The sequence below is a fragment of the Pseudophryne corroboree genome, chromosome 8, assembly GCF_028390025.1.
Source record: "Pseudophryne corroboree isolate aPseCor3 chromosome 8, aPseCor3.hap2, whole genome shotgun sequence".
Classification (NCBI taxonomy): domain Eukaryota; kingdom Metazoa; phylum Chordata; class Amphibia; order Anura; family Myobatrachidae; genus Pseudophryne; species Pseudophryne corroboree.
In genome coordinates this window covers 200,611,051-200,633,304 of record NC_086451.1, presented here as the reverse complement: position 1 = coordinate 200,633,304, position 22,254 = coordinate 200,611,051, and the positions used below count along the sequence as shown (strand labels likewise).

The 22,254-nt window shown below is 43.8% G+C and overlaps 1 protein-coding gene across 2 annotated transcripts in view; it reads left to right on the top strand.

Moving 5' to 3' along the window:
- MID2 (midline 2) overlaps window positions 1-14,538 on the top strand; it is a 907,753-nt gene extending 893,215 nt beyond the window's left edge. For both annotated transcript variants that reach the window (XM_063937060.1, XM_063937059.1), the window contains exon 10: window positions 8,598-14,538. In XM_063937060.1, the coding sequence (XP_063793130.1) occupies window positions 8,598-9,006 (409 nt within the window). In that variant the 3' untranslated portion in view covers window positions 9,007-14,538. The remainder of the gene's footprint in view (window positions 1-8,597) is intronic.
- Window positions 14,539-22,254: the final 7,716 nt, after the last annotated feature.

Genomic DNA, 22,254 nt, shown 5'->3' with positions numbered 1-22,254 from the left:
AGAGGTGAGAAGGTGGACACTCTTCCCTTATGTTCTCTTCCTTCCCTCACTTATATCATTGTGTCCCTCACTGCTTCGGGTTTGACTGCCCGCATTATGATCGCAGATGCAGCAATGTTTATAAACCAAGTCCATGTCCTGCAATGTTCTATACTGTACTAACTCACTTTTTCTTGTTTTGTTCATAATGTTTCTGTTTCTGTACCTTGTAAGGTGCTGTGGACCCCTTGTCGCACTATATAAATAAAATATAATAATAATTACCCAGGGCTGTACAATTAACAGGTTGAAGGCTTGATTGATAGTCCCATCCATTTTTAGTGTTTTTCTTAGGATTGCACCAATAGTTTTTATTTTACTTTACATGTACAGCATTTGTGGATGGGAACTGAGTGACAGCTTAAGGAAATACATGATCATATTTCATTAACAGACATAGAGCTCTGCATCCACTGACAAGATAGCAGGAGGCAATGCATCGTAAGCAGCTCTGTGTGACAAAACATTTAAATCCAGGCATGGCTGCAGCTGTTATCACTGAGGCTCAGTTTGCTGTTGGCACTGTCTATAGCCTAAATTATCTTTCCTGGACTAATTCAGAGATGTCATAACTGGAGACTTAACTCGCAGATTATTCTTTTATATAGATAAATGGGTCTGGGACTCCAGGTCGACACACCTTAGGTCGATGCCAATTGGTCGACACACCTTAGGTTGACATGGACAAAAGGTTGACAGGAACAAGGTCGACATGGAAAAAGGTCGACATGAGTTTTTTATGTTTTTTTGGTGTCGTTTTCTTCGTAGAGTGGCCGGGAACCCCAATTAGTGCACCGCGTCCCCTCGCATGGCTCGCTTCGCTCGCCATGCTTCGGGCATGGTGCCTTCGCTTCGCTCGGCACAGATTACCGTTCCAATCGTAGTCCACATGGATCGTTAAGTATGAAAAAGTTCCAAAAAAGAAAAAAATTGTGAAAAACTCATGTCGACCTTTTTCCATGTCGACCTTGTTCCTGTCGACCTTTTGCCCATGTCATCCTTTTGTCCCTGTCGACCTAAGGTGTGTCGACCAATTGGCGTCGACCTAAGGTGTGTCGACCTTTTTGTTGTCGACCTGGAGTCCGGATACCAGATAAATGGTCATTTCCCCCAATAAGTACAATAGTTTAGTGACTACCATTCTTGTTGAAGTATGGATGTGGCCCAACACAGGCCTAAATGATAAATAAAACCAGTGTTTATACAAACATACTTTCTCTAACGTCCTAGTGGATGCTGGGGACTTCGTAAGGACCATGGGGAATAGACGGGCTCCGCAGGAGACATGAGCACTTTAAGAAAGAATTTAGATTCTGGTGTGCTCTGGCTCCTCCCTCTATGTCCCTCCTCCAGACCTCAGTTTGAATCTGTGCCCGGACGAGCTGGGTGCTGTTCAGTGAGCTCTCCTGACCTTGCTGTAAGAAAGTATTTTGTTAGGTTTTTCATTTTCAGGGAGCTCTGCTGGCAACAGACTCCCTGCATCGTGGGACTGAGGGGAGAGAAGCAGCCCTACTCTCTGAAGCTAGGTCCTGCTTCTTAGGCTACTGGACACCATTAGCTCCAGAGGGATCGTACACAGGATCTCACCCTCAGCGTCCGATCCCAGAGCCGCGCCGCCGTCCCCCTCGCAGAGCCGGAAGACAGAAGCCGGGTGAGTATGAGAAGCAAGAAGACTTCGAAATCGGCGGCAGAAGACTCCGTTCTTCACATGAGGTAACGCACAGCACTGCAGCTGTGCGCCATTGCTCCAAACACACCTCACATACTCCGGTCACTGTAAGGGTGCAGGGCGCAGGGGTGGGCGCCCTGGGCAGCATATGGACCTCTTTTGGCAAAAGTACATATATATACAGTTGGGCACTGCATATATGTATGAGCCCCCGCCAAGAAAATGTATATTTAAGCGAGACAGAAGCCCGCCGTCGAGGGGGCGGGGCTTCTTCCTCAGCACTCACCAGCGCCATGTTTTTTCTCCACAGCACCGCTGAGAGGAAGCTCCCCAGCCTCTCCCCTGCAGATACACGGTAGAAGAGGGTAAAAAGAGAGAGGGGGGGGGGGGCACATAATTAGGCGCAAAAATCAATATAAACAGCAGCTACTGGGTTAACATTAAGTTACTGTGTTATTCCTGGGTTAATAGCGCTGGGGTGTGTGCTGGCATACTCTCTCTCTGTCTCTCCAAAGGGCCTTGTGGGGGAATTGTCTTCAGATGAGCATTACCTGAGTGTGTGGTGTGTCGGTACGTGTGTGTCGACATGTCTGAGGTAAAAGGCTCCCCTAAGGAGGAGATGGAGCAAATGTGTGTGTGAGGGGTGTCTCCGTCGACAACGCCGATACCTGTTTGGATATGTGTAATTAAGTGCTAAGGTGAATTTATGGCACAAAAGATTAGAGAACAGACAGGGAATCTACCCATGTCTGTCCCTATGTCGCAGAGACCTTCAGAGTCTCTCAATGCTCACTATCCAAAATAATAGAAACTGATATCGACACGGAGTCTGACTCCAGTGTCGACTACGATAATGCAAAGTTACAGCCAAAATGGCAGGAAAGTATTCAATATATGATTATTGTAATAAAAGATGGTTTGCATATCACTGATGACTCATCTGTCCCTGACACAAGGGTACACATGTTTAAGGGGAAGAAAGCTGAGGTAAATTTCCCTCCTCTCATGATGAAAAAGAGCGTGAATCTCCAGACAAGAGACTGCAGTTTCCCACAAAGAATTCTCAGGGAGTATCCTTTCCCTACTAGGGCCAGGATACGATGGGAATCTTCCCCTAGGGTGTCACGTTTGCCCAAAAGGTAGCCCTGACTTAACAGCTATCCTCAGGGATCCTGCAGATAGCGTGCACATTCTGGTACACTACTCAGACCGGCGATTGTGTCGGCATGGGTTTATAGCGCTGTAGCAGCGTGGACAGGTACCATATCAGCAGAGATTGAGACCCTAGTATGTATATATATATATATATATGTATATATATAATACAGGAAATCCCTTTTCGTGGGAAAAGATAGCACTCTCCAGACTAAATATCCAATAAAGTCAAAAGTAAATTTAATGCAAAAGGTAGTCTCACAGTTCATATGAAGTATCAAACGATCTCCAGCAATGTCCAACGTTTCGGTCCCTGACGGGGCCTTTTTCAAGGAATAAATACAGTCAACAATGGCAGCAGTTCAACTTCAATTCAGCCTTGCAGGGAAACTGAGACACAGATGGTGCCTCACCGGCCCCTGCTAAATACCATAGTAATTGGCGCTAGCCACGCCCCCAGAATGGCCGCCGGCCGTGTGGAACGCACAGCTGGACCGCATGCTAATCACCTCCCCCTGGAGGTGGGCTGCGTCCAGCTGGCGATGGTAGCAGTGTAACATCATTGTGGTCATTGTCAGGGATAGAGCCGTGCACGGGGTGTATCGCGTCACTTCCGGTGACGCGATATCACCATAGCAGCGGCTCCGAAACCCGGAAGCGGTCAGCGTCCGTCCCTGGACCGCATGTGGAACGCATCGCGTCACTTCCGGTGACGCGATGTGCCGAGCAACAGTAGCCAGAAACAATAAGTATTAGCTCACACTGCTAGTAACGTAATATATTGTATTAATAGTGCATGCCAGTAATCTGTGGGGAAATGGGGCTGCAGTGTCAATGTTAGTTTCAGGTCAATGCTGCCTATCATGCAGGTGCAGCAACGTAAAGTCATAACTATAGTATAGTTGGTAAGTAATGGTATAGCAATGGCCGGTGGGGTCACTCGGGGGGATACATACTATATGCAGTTAGGTGCAAATACAAGGTGCAAATAAAGTGTGATAATCAATAAAAGGTATAACAGTGGATCAAAACATGCCATGGGAAAATTTCATTAACAAGGTGAACATGTTATAAATACATAGTGCATGATCCTGTATCAGAACAGTGGTCATGTAATATTAGGGCTATACAGGAATAAGTAATCCAAGCTCTATTTAAAAAAAATTGACAAGGGATTATTTTCAATTATGCCCCTCGGGGCTATCGTATCAAGTCTATGAATCCACATGCTCTCCTTTTTCTTCAGTAGTAGGGCACGGTCTCCACCCCTGGGTGGTGGCGGTATACAGTCAATCAGCTTAGATCGTAGGTCAGAGACCTGGTGTTTAGAAGTCATAAAATGCCTGGCTACTGGTAGGACTGCCGAACCTGTGGCAATAGCTTGGTGTATAGATGTCCTGTGGTTTGCCATGCGATCCCTAAAGCATCTTGTGGTCATTCCCACGTAGTATAGCCTGCAGGGGCAGGTCAGAATGTAAATCAAATGGTCCATGGCACAGTGAAGTCTGAATCTGATCGCTATGGGGCGACCCGAGTGTGGATGCGTAAAATGCGAACCCGTAAGCATGGCCCTACAGGTCGTGCAGCCAGTGCACCTAAAGCATCCTGGCCGTCTCTCGTGTAGCCAAGTGGTACTTTGTGCTCCTCCTGCGCTGGCCATTGGTCTCAGAAGTAGCTGCTTCAAGTTAGCTGATCTACGGTAGGCCATCATAGGTGGCGGACACCTCTTCAATTTCAGGCGGTCATCAGTAGTGAGAATGGGCCAGTTTCTTCGTATGGTACCCTTGAGCTTATTGGAGACATTATCGAATCTTCACCATGGTAATGGCGGAAATGATGGTGCTCCTGCAGAAGCAAGGTGTCACAATTATCCCGTACTTGGACGATCTCCTCATAAAAGCGAGATCAAGAGAGCAGTTGCTGAACAGCGTATTACTTTCTCTGCAAGTGTAACGGCAACACGGCTGGATTCTAAATATTCCAGAGTCGCAGTTGGTTCCTACGGCTCATCTGCCTTTCCTAGGCATGATTCTAGACACAGACCAGAAAAGGGTTTATCTCCCGATAGAGAGAGCTCAGGTGCTCATGACACTGGTCAGGAACCTATTAAAACCAAAACAGGTGTCAGTGCATCACTGCACTCGAGTCCTGGGAAGAATGGTGGCATCATACGAGGCCATTCCCTTCGGCAGGTTCCATGCGAGGACCTTTCAATGGGACTTACTGGACAAGTGGTCCGGATCACATCTTCAGATGCATCGGTTAATCACCCTATCCCCCAGGGCCAGGGTGTCTCTCCTGTGGTGGCGGCAGAGTGCTCACCTTCTCGAGGGCCGCAGATTCGGCATCAGGACTGGGTCCTGGTGACCACGGATGCAAGCCTCCAAGGGTGGGGAGCAGTCACACAGGGAAGAAATTTCCAAGGTCTGTGGTCAAGTCAGGAGACTTGCCTTCACATCAACATCCTGGAACTAAGGGCCGTATACAACGCCCTACGTCAAGCGGAGACCCTGCTTCGCGACCAACCGGTTCTGATTCAGTCAGAAGCCACCAGAATTCTTCGCTGGGCGGAGAATCACGTAAGCGCACTGTCAGCAGTGTTCATCCCGGGAGTGGACAACTGGGAAGCAGACTTCCTCAGCAGGTATGACCTCCACCCGGGAGAGTGGGGACTTCATCAAGAAGTCTTCACGCAGATTGCAAGTCGGTGGGAACTGCCACAGGTGGACATGATGGCATCCCGCCTCAACAAAAAGCTACAGAGGTATTGCGCCAGGTCATGAGACCCTCAGGTGATAGCTGTGGACGCACTGGTGACACCGTGGGTGTTCCAGTCGGTCTATGTATTTTCTCCTCTTCCTCTCATACCCATAAGAAAAAGAGGAGTGAGAACAATACTCATTGTTCCGGATTGGCTAAGAGGGACTTGGTATCCAGATCTGCAAGAAATGCTCACAGAGGACCCGTGGCCTCTTCCTCTAGGACAGGACTTGTTGCAACAAGGGCCCTGTCTGTTCCAAGACTTACCGCGGCTGCGTTGACGGCATGGCGGTTGAACGCCGGATCCTAGCGGAAAAAGGCATTCCAGATGAGGTCATTCCTACGCTGATAAAGGCTAGGAAGGACGTGACAGCTCAACATTATCACCGTATATGGCGAAAATATGTTGCTTGGCGTGAGGAATTCCAGCTGGGCCGTTTCCTTCACTTCCTACAGTCAGGAGTGACTTTGGGCCTAAAATTGGGTTCCATTAAGGTCCAGATTTCGGCCCTATCCATTTTCTTTCAAAAAGAGCTGGCTTCTCTACCTGAAGTTCAGATGTTTGTGAAGGGAGTGCTGCGTATTCAGCCCCCTTTTTTGCCCCCGGTGGCACCTTGGGATCTTAACGTGGTGTTGAGTTTCCTGAAATCCCACTGGTTTGAACCACTCAAAACGGTGGAATTGAAATATCTCACATGGAAGGTGGTCATGCTATTAACCTTGGCTTCGGCTAGGCGTGTGTCAGAATTAGTGGCTTTGTCACATAAAAGCCCCTATCTGGTTTTCCATGCGGATAGAGCAGAATTGCGGACCCGTCCACAATTTCTGCCAAAAGTGGTTTCATCCTTTCATATAAACCAACCCATTGTGGTGCCTGTGGCTACTACAGACTTGGAGGATTCCGAGTTACTTGATGTGGTCAGGGCTTTGAAGGTTTATGTAGCCAGAACGGCTAGGGTCAGGAAAACAGAATCTTTGTTTATCCTGTATGCTTCCAACAAGCTTGGTGCTCCTGCTTCAAAGCAAACTATTGCTCGCTGGATCTGTAATACGATTCAGCAGGCTCATTCTGCGTCTGGATTGCCGCTGCCAAAATCAGTTAAGGCTCATTCCGCTAGGAAGGTGGGCTCTTCTTGGGCGGCTGCCCGAGGGGTCTCAGCATTACAGCTGTGCCGAGCGGCTAGTAGGTCAGGTTCAAACACTTTTGCAAAGTTCTACAAGTTTGATACCCTGGCTGAGGAGGACCTTGTGTTTGCTCATTCGGTGCTGCAGAGTCATCCGCACTCTCCCGCCCGTTTGGGAGCTTTGGTATAATCCCCATGGTCCTTACGGAGTCCCCAGCATCCACTAGGACGTTAGAGAAAATAAGATTTTACTTACCGATAAATCTATTTCTCGTAGTCCATAGTGGATGCTGGGCGCCCGTCCCAAGTGCGGACTTCTTCTGCAATTCTTGTATATAGTTATTGCTGCAATAAGGGCTATGTTATTGTTGCATCAGGGTTGAACTGATGCTCTGTTGTTGTTCATACTGTTGACTGGGTTTGTTTATCACAAGTTATACGGTGTGATTGGTGTGGCTGGTATGAGTCTTGCCCTGGATTTCCAAAATCCTTTCCTTGTACTGTCAGCTCTTCCGGGCACAGTTTCTCTAACTGAGGTCTGGAGGAGGGACATAGAGGGAGGAGCCAGAGCACACCAGAATCTAAATTCTTTCTTAAAGTGCCCATGTCTCCTGCGGAGCCCGTCTATTCCCCATGGTCCTTACGGAGTCCCCAGCATCCACTACGGACTACGAGAAATAGATTTACCGGTAAGTAAAATCTTATTAACCCTATGGTTAGATGACCCTCCATATGGAGTACAGATATTTTATCTCCTGGTGGTGCTCCATAGAGTTGGAAATTAGCAACAAAGGGACAGAAAAAAAACCTCTCTTTGTGGGAACACTCTTCTGTAGTTAAAAACATAACTTTTAGTCAATAGTAGCTAAAATCTTGACCCACAAACACTAAACAAAGCACATACAGTATACTGTACATGTACATGCCAAATAAAGCCACGTAACATTTATTTGTTGTATCAATAGATCCAGGTAGCAAGTTCAAATATCAAGCCGTATATATATCTTCATTGCCATTCTTGGATGGTAGGAATAGCAAGGAGGTAACCGATATATAAGGCTTGTTATTTGAACTTGCTACTTGGATTTATTGATGTCACAAATAATTATGTTACATAGATGTATTTGACATACTGTAGACATGAACATGTTTTGTTTAGTGTTTGTAGGTCAAGTTTTTTAACATCAGTATTTTTACTAATTTTTAGCAAAAAAAAACAAAATAAAAAACGAAATTGGTTGGGGGTACAGAAAGTAGAAAAAAAAAGGGGGGGGGTTATAAAATAGGCGTGGGTTAAGTTTTTAGTTGCTCTTGAGTAAAAGTGAAGTTTTCACAACAGAAGAGTGTCCCACAAAGAGAGTTTATTTTTCTACTACAACTTGTCTACTATGGGGCCATATTCTATGTCTAGTTACAGCACTTACTGTACTGCCAAGAAAGGTCCCTTGCCGCCCATCCTTCAGATAATCAATCTTGAAGATGAAGATAGTAGTAATAATAATAATAAACAATATATACCATTATGTGGTTTTAATTGCTTTATCTTTTAAGACTTTTTTTCTGCGTTTGCATTAACATTTTTAAGACAGATTTTTGATGCCTAGGATATAGCAGCTCAGCGCCTTGTTTGGCTGGAACTGTATCCAGAGTAGTTATTTACCATGCCCACTGGCAATGAAAATATAAAATAACAATCCTATAGGATGAACTGATTTAGTAAATGTTGTATCATGGCTTGGGTAAACAAGAAATTACTCTAAGATTTAAGACCATTGTAAACTTGATAGACTTGTTAATGACTTGTTTATGTCTTCCTATGGAATGATTACTATAGTTTTCTGTCTCCTCAGGTATGCTATTGGAATTGCTTATAAGTCTGCTCCAAAGAATGAATGGATTGGCAAGAACACCTCCTCGTGGGTTTTCTCCCGATGTAATAGCAATTTTCTTGTTAGGCACAATAATAAGGAAGTTCTGTTGGACGTTCATCCGCAGTTGAAACGATTGGGTGTCCTTTTAGACTATGACAATAATACACTCTCTTTCTATGATCCAGCTAACTCCCTTCACCTGCACACCTATGATATCTCATTCATCTTGCCTGTTTGTCCTACCTTTACAATATGGAACAAGTCTCTGCTGATCCTCTCAGGGCTCCCTGCTCCAGATTTCATGGACACATTTATGCCCTTGCAGCAAGAGTGCATCTGTAGACCTCAAGAATCACCATATGTATCGGGACTCAAAGCCTGCCAGTGAACACTCTCCTGTATTATAACCTTTTACTAGAGTACAGATGATTGGACACATGCATCCTGATCTGGATAGCTTCCAATCGACATAAGTCTGCAACGAGTGGGAAAGATTTGGAAATCCTTGCTTAGGTAATGCTATGCCGGTGGCACGTTCTGTGTTCTAGGTTTGGAGACGCAGATAACTCAGCTAGCTTTATTAAATTAAAACCTTAAGGTATTTTTTTTTTTTGTTGATAGACTGTGAAAATGTCTTCCTGCATCAGATGGTATACTACTGTATATGAATATTATATTTAAAAAAAAAAGCTATTTTGAAATGTACATATGATGATTGGTTAAAATTGCAGAGTAAACAAATTGCAGTTCAGAAGCTATTGCAGTTTAGAAACTGTGAGTGCCAATTTACACGGCAATGGTTATGGGTGTCACTGATGGCTCTGTTGTCCAGGAAAATCCAATGATTGCTGCTAAAGAGACAAGAACTATGTCAGCCACTGTCATCTTTATACTGTAATTATAATGCAGATGATGTGAACATTCTTCCTTGTAACCATTCCAGAGGTAAAAGTATACAATATATTATTTAAAATCCAACATATTATAAATGTAATAAAAGGCTAAAAAAGCATCTGCCCAAGTATAGGGAAACAGACATAGGGCCTAATTCAGATCTGATCGCAGCAGCAAATTTGTTAGCATTTGGGCAAAACTATGGGGGTGATTCAGACCTGATCGTAAATGTGCTAAATTTAGCACACCTACGATCAGGCACACTGACATGCAGGGGGACGCCCAGCACAGGGCTAACCCGCCCTGCATGTCAGTCCAGCCCCATTGCAGAAGTACTTCAGGAGTAGCTCCTGCACGCTGGCCAGGAGCTACTCGTCGCTGCCCGGATCGCAGCGGCTGCGTGTGACATCACGCAGCGGCACAGTCCGGCCATGCCTGCATTAGCCGGACCGCGCCCCTTAAACGGCGGCTTAACACCGCCGTCCCGCCCCCTCAGGCAGAGGCGATCGCTAGCTAAAAACAGCCATCGGCTATCTGGCATGCGCCGGCGCACTGCGGCGCTGGCGCAGTTCAGGCCTGATAGCTGCTGTGCAAACACGCATAGCACCAATCAGGTCTGAATTAGCCCCCATGTGCACTGCAAGGGGGGGCAGATATAACATGGGCAGAGAGAATTAGATTTGGGTGGGGTGTGTTCAATCTGAAATCTAAATTGCAGTGTAAAAATAAAGCAGCCAGTATTTACCCTGCACAGAAACAATATAACCCACCCAAATCTAACTCTCTCTGCACATGTTATATCTGTCCCACATGGTTTTGCCCAACTACTAACAAATTTGCTGCTGCGTTCAAATCTGAATTACCCCCCTAGATGTATTTATCTTAGCTTGCTATGGTGCATTCTATTGCAGTAGTAAATTGAGCTGTAATAAAGAAAAATGCAGCTATAACTATGGTAATAAATTCAGATTTGTTAGATATATTTCATGAAAAAATTAGTTCACCCTTGTAACAAGGGGCCTGATTCATGTTGTATGCACAAGCCTGCACAGCTGCGATTTTTTAGCATACGGACTTAATAATCATTGCAAGTGAAGCTGCTGCCCAAAAAAGAATAGAGACACCCACCGGAGCCATCGCAAAGTCCTCAGCAACTGTGCACACATACACAGCATTGACGCATTACCGAAGAACATCGACTCCCCGAGTAAGTCTGTGGTCACGCAGACTGGCCGTGGCAGTAGCAATGCTGGCGCCAGGTTTCTCTACATACATGATCGCAGCTGAATGTTTCTCTACATACATGCCCCAAGAATGGCCATGACACGCCTGCTTTTTTGCCGCCACTCCCCATTACCTGCCCCAAATGGCCCCTTTTTGTTAATCACTGCACATTTAAATTCTCACTGCGAGCGGTATCGCAAAGATATTCTGGTGAGTGCGCAGTGCACAGTTGACCGATATGTTCTCAGGGGTGGTCTTCAGGTTGCTGGCGGCTGGGCTCCCGGCAACCACCATACCGGTGCCGGAATCCCGACCGCCGGCATACCGACATCTTTTCTCCCTCTCGGGGGTCCACGACCCCCCTGGAGGGAGAATAGATAGCGTGGCACGCGTAGCGCGCCACCATGCCCGCATGGGGCTCATTTGCGCTCGCCCAGCTGTCGGTATGCCGGCGGTCGGGATTCCGGCGCCGGTATGCTGGTCGCCGGGAGCCCGACCACCGGCATATCATACTACACCCGTTTTCAGTTATGTGAACATTGCCATTGTGTACAAACATGAATTAGGCCCGAAGTCAGACTGTAGTGGAGCAAGGCAGAAATCACACAGTTACGTTAGGCTTAAACTACAGTTTAATTTGTTTCATGCGTACACTTGCAAGAAGAAAAAGAATAATTGAAGCTGCTTATCTGTCTGAAATATAAATTCATGGTTAATCATAATTTTGGTAATTATAGACTTAGCATAATCAGATGTACAATTGCATGTCTCCAATAACTTCAAAATCTCACTGAGACCTAATGTACATGTTATGTAATTATCCACTGGTGCAGAGTTTCCCAAACTCCACCATCACAGTCCATGATTGAGTCCAGATTGTTCAGTCAAATTGGCTGAGGCAGGGGTGTATTTAGGGGTCCAAGCGCTCCTGGCAAAGTAAGGGACATATTTTTGGAATAATTACAGCTGTACAGGCTTTCTCTCTGCCACTTCCTGTAACAGTAGAATCTATTATAAAGGGGGATGTCGCTCTGGCTAATCATCGTGGGTGGCAGATATGGCTATCCTTCTCCCTCTGGTGTCTAACCCTAACCCCCCCCCCCCCCCCCCTAGTACCTAACCACACCCCCACCCTGGCCCTAACCCTGATACCTTCAGTATGTTGGCAGTCAGTGATCCGGCACCGGTCTCGTGAGAGGTGTTGAGATTCCGGTGTCTGTCACATGACCGCTAGCATCCTGACTGATGGGATGCTGAATACAACTCCACTACAGTACAGGCCTCCTGCCAGAGCTGTACTATATATTGACAGGCAGAGGAGCAGGAGCAGCATCTGGCAGCCTGTACTGTCATCACTCACACAGTCACACTCCGGCTGCCGGCACCGATGCCATATCCTCCAACATGACCCATTCCATTAGGTACAAAATGCTCTGTTCCTGGATTTCCTTGCCAGTGGCAGTTACAGAGGTGGGGCTGCAGCACAGTCCAAAATTCAAATAGGGAAGCCACACCAACTGCCAATAAGTCCCGGCAGGCAATGTTTAGCAGTTTGGGGTGGCAGTTGGTGTGACTCCCCTACCTGAATTTTAGACAATGCTGCAGCCCAAACCTCTGGATCCGCCACTGGAAAGGAAGTCCAGGAACAGAGCATTTTGTACCTAGTGGAATGGGTCATGTTGGAGGGTATGCAATGCTTGTCATGGCATTTCCCATAAGAAGCATATGGGCTTCTTTTCACATTAACATCTGAGAGGGATCCAATCAGCACTCTGCGGTGTGTGTGTGTCATACTGAGCATGCTCAGATTAACTCCCGGGTCATAAACCCAGAAGTCATGTGATCGCAAAGGACAGCTCTTATTGGGAGAGCTGTCCTTTGCGATTCTAATCACATTTCTAGGTGCATACTGGCATGATTAATGCCGGTATGTACCCAATAAGTAGCGGGATATATCGCATCAAGGATGCAATGTGTAGTACATCCCGCCCTTAAAGTGGACTGCTCTTTAATCTTGTTACGCTTGCTCATTATATACTCTGTATTTTATAATTATGTTATTCTCATTCTCGTTTCTTTGATTTTTTCTTTCCATGTTTTCATACCCTATCCTCCTTCCCCTTTCTTTACTCTCTCCCCTCTTTGAAGCCTTACCTTTCCCTTTAATCTTTATACTTTATTCTCATTTCTTTCTTGTCTTCCTTTCTTTCTCTTTCATATCTCACTCACTTAGCTTTCTTTTCTCTTACTCCACTATCATTCCTAACCCACATTCCTTTCTTTGCTCTCCCTCATACCTTACTGAACTGCATCTTACTTTAGTTATGAAGTATTTTAGTCTCCACTCTCTTCTTTTACTTACTTTTTTCCCCCTGCCTCTGTAGCATGGTGTCACAGGACTTCACACGGCAGTGCAGAGTTCTGGCCCCGCACCCTTATTATGGCAGTGCTAAGTGCTGGACCCCCCTCTTCCCCAGATGGGACACAGCCTGAAAAAATTATTTGGAGACAGGGCAAGCCTGGAGGTGCCTGTGGGCTGGGGAGGCAGCTAGGGGAACACTATCTTTCCCCACCACCACCACCTCCAGCCATGGTGGATGCCTTTTGTCATTTGCCCCCCTATATCCATTGTCTGTTCCTCGTGAGTATGGCAGTGAGTGCCGAATGTTGTCTCCATTCCCCTGATCACATGGCGTCATGACATCACACAGTTGAGTCTGGACTAATAATAATAATAATCATTTTATTTATATAGCGCTCTTTCTCCAATAGGACTCAAGGCGCTTAACAGATACATAGCATAATATAGTACAGAAAATAATGAAGTACAGAAAAGCTTTTCATAAAATACAGAAGCATGGAGATACTAAAGGGACAATTATGGGAATGCTTGAGTAAAAAGGAAAGTCTTGAGTCTACTTTTGAAGGATTCTATAGTTGGGGCCTCTCGCACTGTGCAGGGAAGTGAGTTCCATAGAGTCGGAGCCGCATGACTAAAAGCTCGACCCCCAGATGAATTACGGGAGATTCTAGGTACTGCTAAAAGTCCTTCATCTACAGATCGCAGTGATCGAGTGGGGCAGTATGGAGTCAGAAGCTGCTTCAGGTACCTTGGGCCCTGATCATGTAGTGCTTTGAAACTCAGTAAGCCAATCTTGAAGATGATTCGCCATCTTACAGGCAGCCAGTGAAGGGAGTAGAGTATGGGTGTTATGTGGCTAGAACGGGGCTGGTCGGTTAACAGCCTGGAAGCTGTGTTTTGCACCAGCTGTAAGCATCATTGCTGAAAAGATGGATGGATATTTTCATTTTTAAAATGCAATTATTGCAAGCCTCCTTACAGGTCTTTTATCACATTGCCCATTATATCTAGAAATGACATCACAAATGCTTATCTGTGTGATGACAGCAGCATCAAACAGAAAACCGAACATGGCTGCCACCAATGCAGAACACGTTTTTTTCAAAATGATTTAACCCCTTATTCCTATAGTAGTAATACTGTATAAATCAAGAGTATTGCCAGAAACCACTCACTGCCAGGGGAAACGTTTATCCATATGAGGTTGAAAAGGTTGAATTTGTTTAAATCCGGTGAGTTCAGTCTGTAAGTACTCAATGGTGAAGTATTTCTGTATATCCTCCTATAGTACACCATTATATATCAAAACATATGTACTGTACACCCTACAATGAATTGTTAAATATAATTTTTGCCCTTTCTGAATATACCAAAAAGGGGACTTGCTTTTTTTCCAGAAAATATTAATGATTAAAAGGATGAACTGTATATAAATAAAAATTGTGCAATAGTATTTATTATTGTAGCTTTATTTTTGCAATGTTGTCTTCCCAACTACAGTAGCCTATAGCATCCTTATTTCTTTTACTGCATACAGTATTCGGTCCTGTTCCAGTTCTAACAACTACTGTATTTACATTCACTTTCCATCACCAGACTGTTCATAAGATGTAACTGTTGAGCTGTCTTATCTTTCCAGTTAATGTGTCCTCAGTAGGCAGTTACAGTAAGTTCTAAAGTGGAATTGTGGGCATACGAAATCTGAATTTCAGCAGTTTGATGCTGGTACTGTACTCCTTTAAATTGCTGTGGACAAATCTGGTTCAGGTTTCTAGTTCCTACACTACGTGGATTGTAGGAATTTGGTTTATTTTGTAATTTGTCACACAATTTGTGATTGCAGCCCTACTTCAGAGATATAACTTGACTTTAAATAACCAGACTGGGAATAAGGAATTTGTTAAAACAATAAGAGAATGTGACAAGGTATCTTTAAACAGTAACAACTGATTATTACATCATTATTAGGATTCAAAAGTCATGTAAAGGAACATACAGAAGGGCAATTTCAGTCACAGAACCCCGCCAAAAGCAAAAATTCCTGAAAATTAGACCATCAAATTTTTTCAATCACAAGACAAAAGTCTTACCTCCTATCTCAGTCATAGACATAAAGTATCATGCTCACTATATTTAATAATTTCTTACTTGTCATGTAAAGTAAGGCTTACAGCTCTTCTTTTTATCGCCCCTACACTTAGATTCCATTGTAATACGGTACTGTATATACTGAATATAAAATCGAGCCCATCTCTGGCGTCTTCTGTTTAATGTTCAGGCCAGAAAAGCCACTGAAAAATGGAACATGCACTGAGAAAAATGATCATAGAAATCGTATAAAAGAAAACCATATAAAAAAGTGGGATGCCAAAATGTGGGACTCTACTGTACATTATTATTATTATTATTATTATTATTATTATTAACCTTTTTATTATGACGCCACAAGGTATCCGCAATGACTTACAAAGTGCATGAACGGAAACAGAATGAACTGACCAAGAAAAGTGATTTACACTACAGTACATTGCAGGACATGGACATGGTATAAAACAGTGCCCTACAGTACAGAACATTGCAGGACATGGACATGGTATAAAACAGTGCCCTACAGTACAGAACATTGCAGGACATGGACATGGTATAAAACAGTGCCCTACAGTACAGAACATTGCAGAACATGGACATGGTATAAAACAGTGCCCTACAGTACAGAACATTGCAGGACATGGACATGGTATAAAACAGTGCCCTACAGTACAGAACATTGCAGGACATGGACATGGTATGAAACAGTGCCCTACAGTACAGAACATTGCAGGACATGGACATGGTATAAAACAGTGCCCTACAGTACAGAACATTGCAGGACATGGACATGGTATAAAACAGTGCCCTACAGTACAGAACATTGCAGGACATGGACATGGTATAAAACAGTGCCCTACCGTACAGAACATTGCAGGACATGGACATGGTATAAAACAGTGCCCTACAGTACAGAACATTGCAGGACATGGACATGGTATAAAACAGTGCCCTACAGTACAGAACATTGCAGGACATGGACATGGTATAAAACAGTGCCCTACAGTACAGAACATTGCAGGACATGGACATGGTATAAAACAGTGCCCTACAGTACAGAACATTGCAGGACATGGACATGGTATAAAACAGTGCCCTACAGTACAGAACATTGCAGGACATGGACATGGTATAAAACAGTGCCCTACAGTACAGAACATTGCAGGACATGGTATAAAACAGTGCCCTACAGTACAGAACATTGCAGGACATGGACATGGTATAAAACAGTGCCCTACAGTACAGAACATTGCAGGACATGGACATGGTATAAAACAGTGCCCTACAGTACAGAACATTGCAGGACATGGACATGGTATAAAACAGTGCCCTACAGTACAGAACATTGCAGGACATGGACATGGTATAAAACAGTGCCCTACAGTACAGAACATTGCAGGACATGGACATGGTATAAAACAGTGCCCTACAGTACAGAACATTGCAGGACATGGTATAAAACAGTGCCCTACAGTACAGTAGGGATCCTCACCCGACTTCTATACCAGTTTGACCTTGGAAACGCTGCCCACCACCGGACAACGCTCTCCCTCGTTGCTGCACTATGTTGCTGCCCGACTGACGTCTCACACGGAACTACGGACTCTGTATTGCACTTGGAACAGGTAGTCATTACCCGGACACTTGCTATGTGAATACTGGAGTACAAGTTCTTTCACCTGTGTGTGCAACTATTGCTGCTATGAACTGAGTCTAGAGGAGATTGGATACGATTTATCTTTTATCTAGAGACTGTCTGGGCCCACTAGTGAAAATAAGTACAAGGCTTACTAAGAGGTGGAGCACGGCATTGTCCTACAAAAATATTGGTGGACTAAGTACAATTTGGCAGCTATACAAATAATTTGTTATAAGATATATTGCTATTAATTGATGCAATTTGCCAGCTATACTGGTACTATATTAAGGGTGCTTTTATAAGGAATGTTTTAATTTTTAAATATTGTGTGTATATATAATAATTTTTCCAATTGCTAAGCGCTCTCTTTCACTATATAATCTATTTTTGTTGTAAATCTCTTTCAGATTACTATACTGGGAGCTGCATACGATTGTTTATGGGTGGTCAGCACAATTATACATTTTTACAAGAATTTCTAGTGTTTTCTGTGTATTTAAATATAAATAGTGTTCTTTTTTTGAGCTTGAATTATTCTTGGGGCCCACGGCTGTGTGGGTGCGAACACCGCAGATCGGCTGCTGTTGTTTGTACGCACCCAGCATTGTGTCCTCTGAATTCTTACATATTTTTTTCCCTACAGTACAGGGATGATGTTATAAGTAAGGTAGGGAAAAGCACATGAGTGAAAAGAGCCCGACTTGTGAGAGCTTACAATCTAAAGAGGGGCAGACAGAGGGGTGACACAGGTGGGAGAGAAAGTGACCAAGGATCATGGAGCAGTGAGGGTGAAAGCTGGATGGCTTTGATAAAAAAAAAAATTGGGTTTTGAGAGCCCATTTGAAGTTTTGTAGAGATGTGGATAGTCTGAGGTGGGAGGAAGTAATCAGTTGGGAGGCAATGTCTTATAGTCAGTTGTTTGTAAAGAAAAGTGTGTAGGTGGGAGTGTAAAGGGAGATAAGATCAGAGATTTAAGTAGGATAGGATTAGGTGAGGGTTTTGTAAGTGAGTATGAGAAATTTAAATTGGGTTCTGAAGGGGTAGAAGAGCAAATGTAAGGCTTGTAGGAGAGGGGAGGCAGATGTACTATGTTTGGAGAGATAGATAAGCCGGGCAGCAGCTTTGAGGACAGACTGGAGTTGGGAGAGATGGGAGTCAAAGAGGCCAGAAAGGAGGTGGTTACAGTAGTCCAATCTGGAGATAACCAGTGTTCTTAGTTGCCTCAGGGGTGAGAATGGGTCTGATCATGGAGATATATCTGAGATGGAGGAATGTCTGATTATACTCTTATAAATAATTATTCTTATATTAATAAGAAATATATTACTCAATCTGATAATAATAATAAAGAGAGATATAGAGAAATTGTCTACATTTAATATATGTGGGTGTGGGCACCCACGTATTTAACAGACACTGCTAAAATTCAAAATATTTATACAAGAAAAAGAAGACCACTTTTGACAAAGAAAAAGTTTAAACCATTGCAATCTAAGACTAGGTACTAATGAAATACCGGTATAACAGAATGTTGATAATACATATAATAATCTACAAAGCATATAATCTAGAGCAGGCATGTCCAAACTGCGGCCCTCCAGCTGTTGTGAAACTACATATCCCAGCATGCCCTGACACAGTTTTGCTGTCAGAGAATGCTAAAGCTGTGTCAGGGCATGCTGGGATGTGTAGTTTCTCAACAGCTGGAGGGCCGCAGTTTGGATATGCCTGATCTAGAGGTAATTATATTACGCAGAAAAAGACTACTTTCAGCAGACAAAGTGAATTATACTAATAAAAGCTTGAAAACTAAACTAGAGTTTAAAATCTAAGCTAAAAAATTCAACATAGACGTAAACAGAGACAATGTGTAGTTTTATTAGTCATTACCAATAGACCAAAATAATGGCAGATGTTATTGCATCATAAAGCGAAAAACAAGAGAAAGTACTATAAAGAATTGAAAAATGTGTATACTCAAATTAATTCTAAGTCTATGGTTTCATTGAGACCCCACAGTTTAAGGGATTGTAGCCTCAGAATCCTCACAGCTTCTTGTCTGTATAGGACTCTAAAATAGTCCCCTCCTCTGCTGGTGACTGAGACATGTTCCAATCCAACCAGCTCGAGTCCCGCATAGTCAGAGCCGGCCATAGGTATAGGCAAACTACAGTTGCCTAGGGCATTTGATATGCCAAAGGGCATCAGCAGCTTCTGCTGATTAAAATAATATGCGGCATGCCTATATTCTGTGTGTAGCATTTCTTATGCAGAAACAGCCACAGTCGCACACATAATATAGGTATGCTGCATATCATTTTAATCAGTAGAAGCTGCTTGTGCATCCTAGCCACATAGCAATGCAAATAAGATGCATTTTGATTAAAAAAAGGTGCCAGACGTTAACATTGAGGCAAGATTTATGAGGACACATCTGTATCCAAGCAGAGGAAGAGGTCACAGTGTTAGTGGCAGTGTGAGTGCTGTGTGCATGTGAGTGGGTTGGTTGGTTGTGCAGTAGTGTTCGGAATATGTGTAAGGGGCACTATGCATGTCATTATGTGTATAAGGGCATTACTAATGTGCGGCATATGTGTAAAAGAGTACTACTGTATGTGTGTCATTATGTGTATAAGGGCACTAATAATGTGCAGCAAATGTGTAACGGTACTACTGTATGTGTGTCATTATGTGTATAGGGGCACTAATAATGTGCAGCAAATGTGTAGGGTGCACTATGTGTGTCATTATGTGTATAAGGGCATTAATAATGTGCGGCATATGTGTAAGGGACATTATGTGTAAAAGGGCATTAATAAAGGTTGTCATAATGTGTAAGGCGCATTATGTTTATAAGGACATTAATAATGTGTGTCATATGTGTAAGGGGCATTACTGTGTGGAATTATGTGTATAAATGCATTACTAATGTGTGGCATTATGTGTATAAAGTGCGCTACTATTTGGCGTTGCATATAGAAAAGGCACTACTGTGTCATGTAAATAAGGAGCAATTCAGTGTGATGTAATGTGAATAAGGGGCTCTACTGTGAGGAGTAACGTTTATAAGGTAAAGTGATACTACTGTGGGATTTAATATAAATTATGGACACTATCGCATGATCAAATGTGAATAAAGTTGCAGTACTGTGTGGCGTAATTGGAATTGGGGTTACTATTGTGTGGCCGTGCCCCTTGCCAGCAAAAACACACCCCTTTTGGGCTGTGAGCCAAATGTGCAAACTGTTCCTATTTAAAATATAGGGGGTACAAACACCAAAATAAGGACTGCTATGGGTGAGGGGTGATGGTGCTGGGAAAGAGGTGCAAGGTCAGAGGCGGAACCAGCGGTGGTGCTAGGGGGCACCAGCCAAAATCTTGCCTAGGGCATCATATTGCTTAGGGCCGGCTCTGCACATAGTCTCCAGCATGACAATCTAAAAAGTGATGAGGAACACTGATTTGTTTGTTGAGTATGTTCCACCTGTGATCCATAAATCTCAATTTTAGTGGACAAGTTGTGTGTCCAACGTAATATAATTGACAGGGACATCTCAACAAAAAAATAACATATTGTCTGTTACAGTTAATACATTACTCAATTATACACTCATTTTTTTTATACTGAGGACGGAACTGATTTGGCCTTATTTAACACAAACGTACAGGTAGTAAAAATTCAACAACTTTTAGATCTATCAAGGTCCTTTGTTCAAATTTACACCCAGAACTATGTGTCCCTCTAAAAGCTAGTAGTTAATTTATTTTTAAGATTTTCAGCTTTTTTGAAAACAATGGAGGGCATATTGTCTGGGTGAATGCTGAATACAGGATTTGTAAAGAGGAGTCTGTAGTTCTTTTTAATTATATTTGAAATGTTCTTTTCCTAAAAATGGCTCTGTCCTGGGGATTCTTCATGTGCAGTATGCATAGTGTGTCTGTTAAATCTCCTTCCACGATTAGCATAGTTCACTGCTTTCCAATGTGGTAAGGTGTATGAATTCCCTAAATTGTAGTCTCTCTAAGAATGGGAATGATCTTGTGTAGATCTATGGTCAGTATAATTTTTTGGTGCAAAGCTCATCTACAATAAGATCTCCCAATAGCACCTTATATACATTGGGTGTGCAATCTTGATTTCCACTTATGATTATTCTTAATATGTAACTTCTCAATCTGTCAGCGCTTTAATCTTGTAGATCTCTTATGAACTTTTTTCCTTTTCTCTCAACAAAATCTCATACTATTACATACGTTTATTAACTATGATCTCCTTTTCTTTATAATAAGGCTCTTCTTTATATTTGGAAAGAGCATTCTAATTGCATTAGTACAAAAGAGCATTTATCCAAAATTTCTGCAGCGGGGTACACTGGTATTCCACAGGGAATAACATCTGGGTGTAGAGCTGGATCTTGATCCGAGGCACCAACAGGCTAAAGCTTTGACTGTTCCCAGGATGCACTGCACCACCTCCTCTATATCCCACCTCCATGCACTGGAGCTCAGTTTGTAGGTTGGTGCCTGCAGTGTGTGAGGAGACCAGGGAAAGGGATGTCTAGGACTTGCTTTCATGTTAAAAAGGAAAGAGTTAATCCTATGGCCCAAGTTCTGAGGTCTTAAATGGAAGCCCTCAGTCTGCAGAAGTCACACACAGTAAGTATCCCAGAAGCAGACAGCAGGGGAGTGTTCCTTTTAGAAAAGCCCTCCTCCTTCCCCTCTGGAGAGACTGACAGCATGATCCACCAATCAGAAAGGAGGAAAGAGAAGGAACCAGCAAGGGAGAATTGTGGGATGGAGGAAGTGACTGGGAGAAGGAGACTGTGTGTGTGTGGAGGTGATGGTGCACAGCTAGACTCACTGGAGGTTGGGGTGTCGTCCCCTCTCAGTGTCATCAGTGACCAGCCACTGTGTGCCCTGCTACAGCTGTCATTACTGCCCAGGCCTGGAGGAGATATACAGCAGCTGGTAAGGACTTTGCTGAACTCTGAGTGGACATTATTAGTATAACCCTGCTTGCTGTTCACTGGATTTCTGGGTCTCCCTGAATAAAGATCACTTTGATTTTCATTATAACCGGCTCCACAGTGTGATCCCTGAACCCCAGGATACCCAGGTCACCCGGTATCCTCACATTTGGCGGCAGCAGTGGGATATCACACAGTTCCTGTAGTGTTTCCAGGGAGAGAATTTCCAGGGAGCTAATACACAAAGTATCAGCATGGAGAGTCAGCCAGCAGTTGTGGCCAGCAGTCAAGGGGAGAATGCAATGAGAGAGCAGGAGAAGTTTTACCGTACAGCTCGGAAACCTCACCTACAAGGATTTTGCAGGATGAAGGGAATTACTTATGATGGGACTGAGACCAGGGAAACTCTGGTATGTTGGAGTGGGATCGGGGGCACCCAGAGGATCCTGACCACCTGAGTCA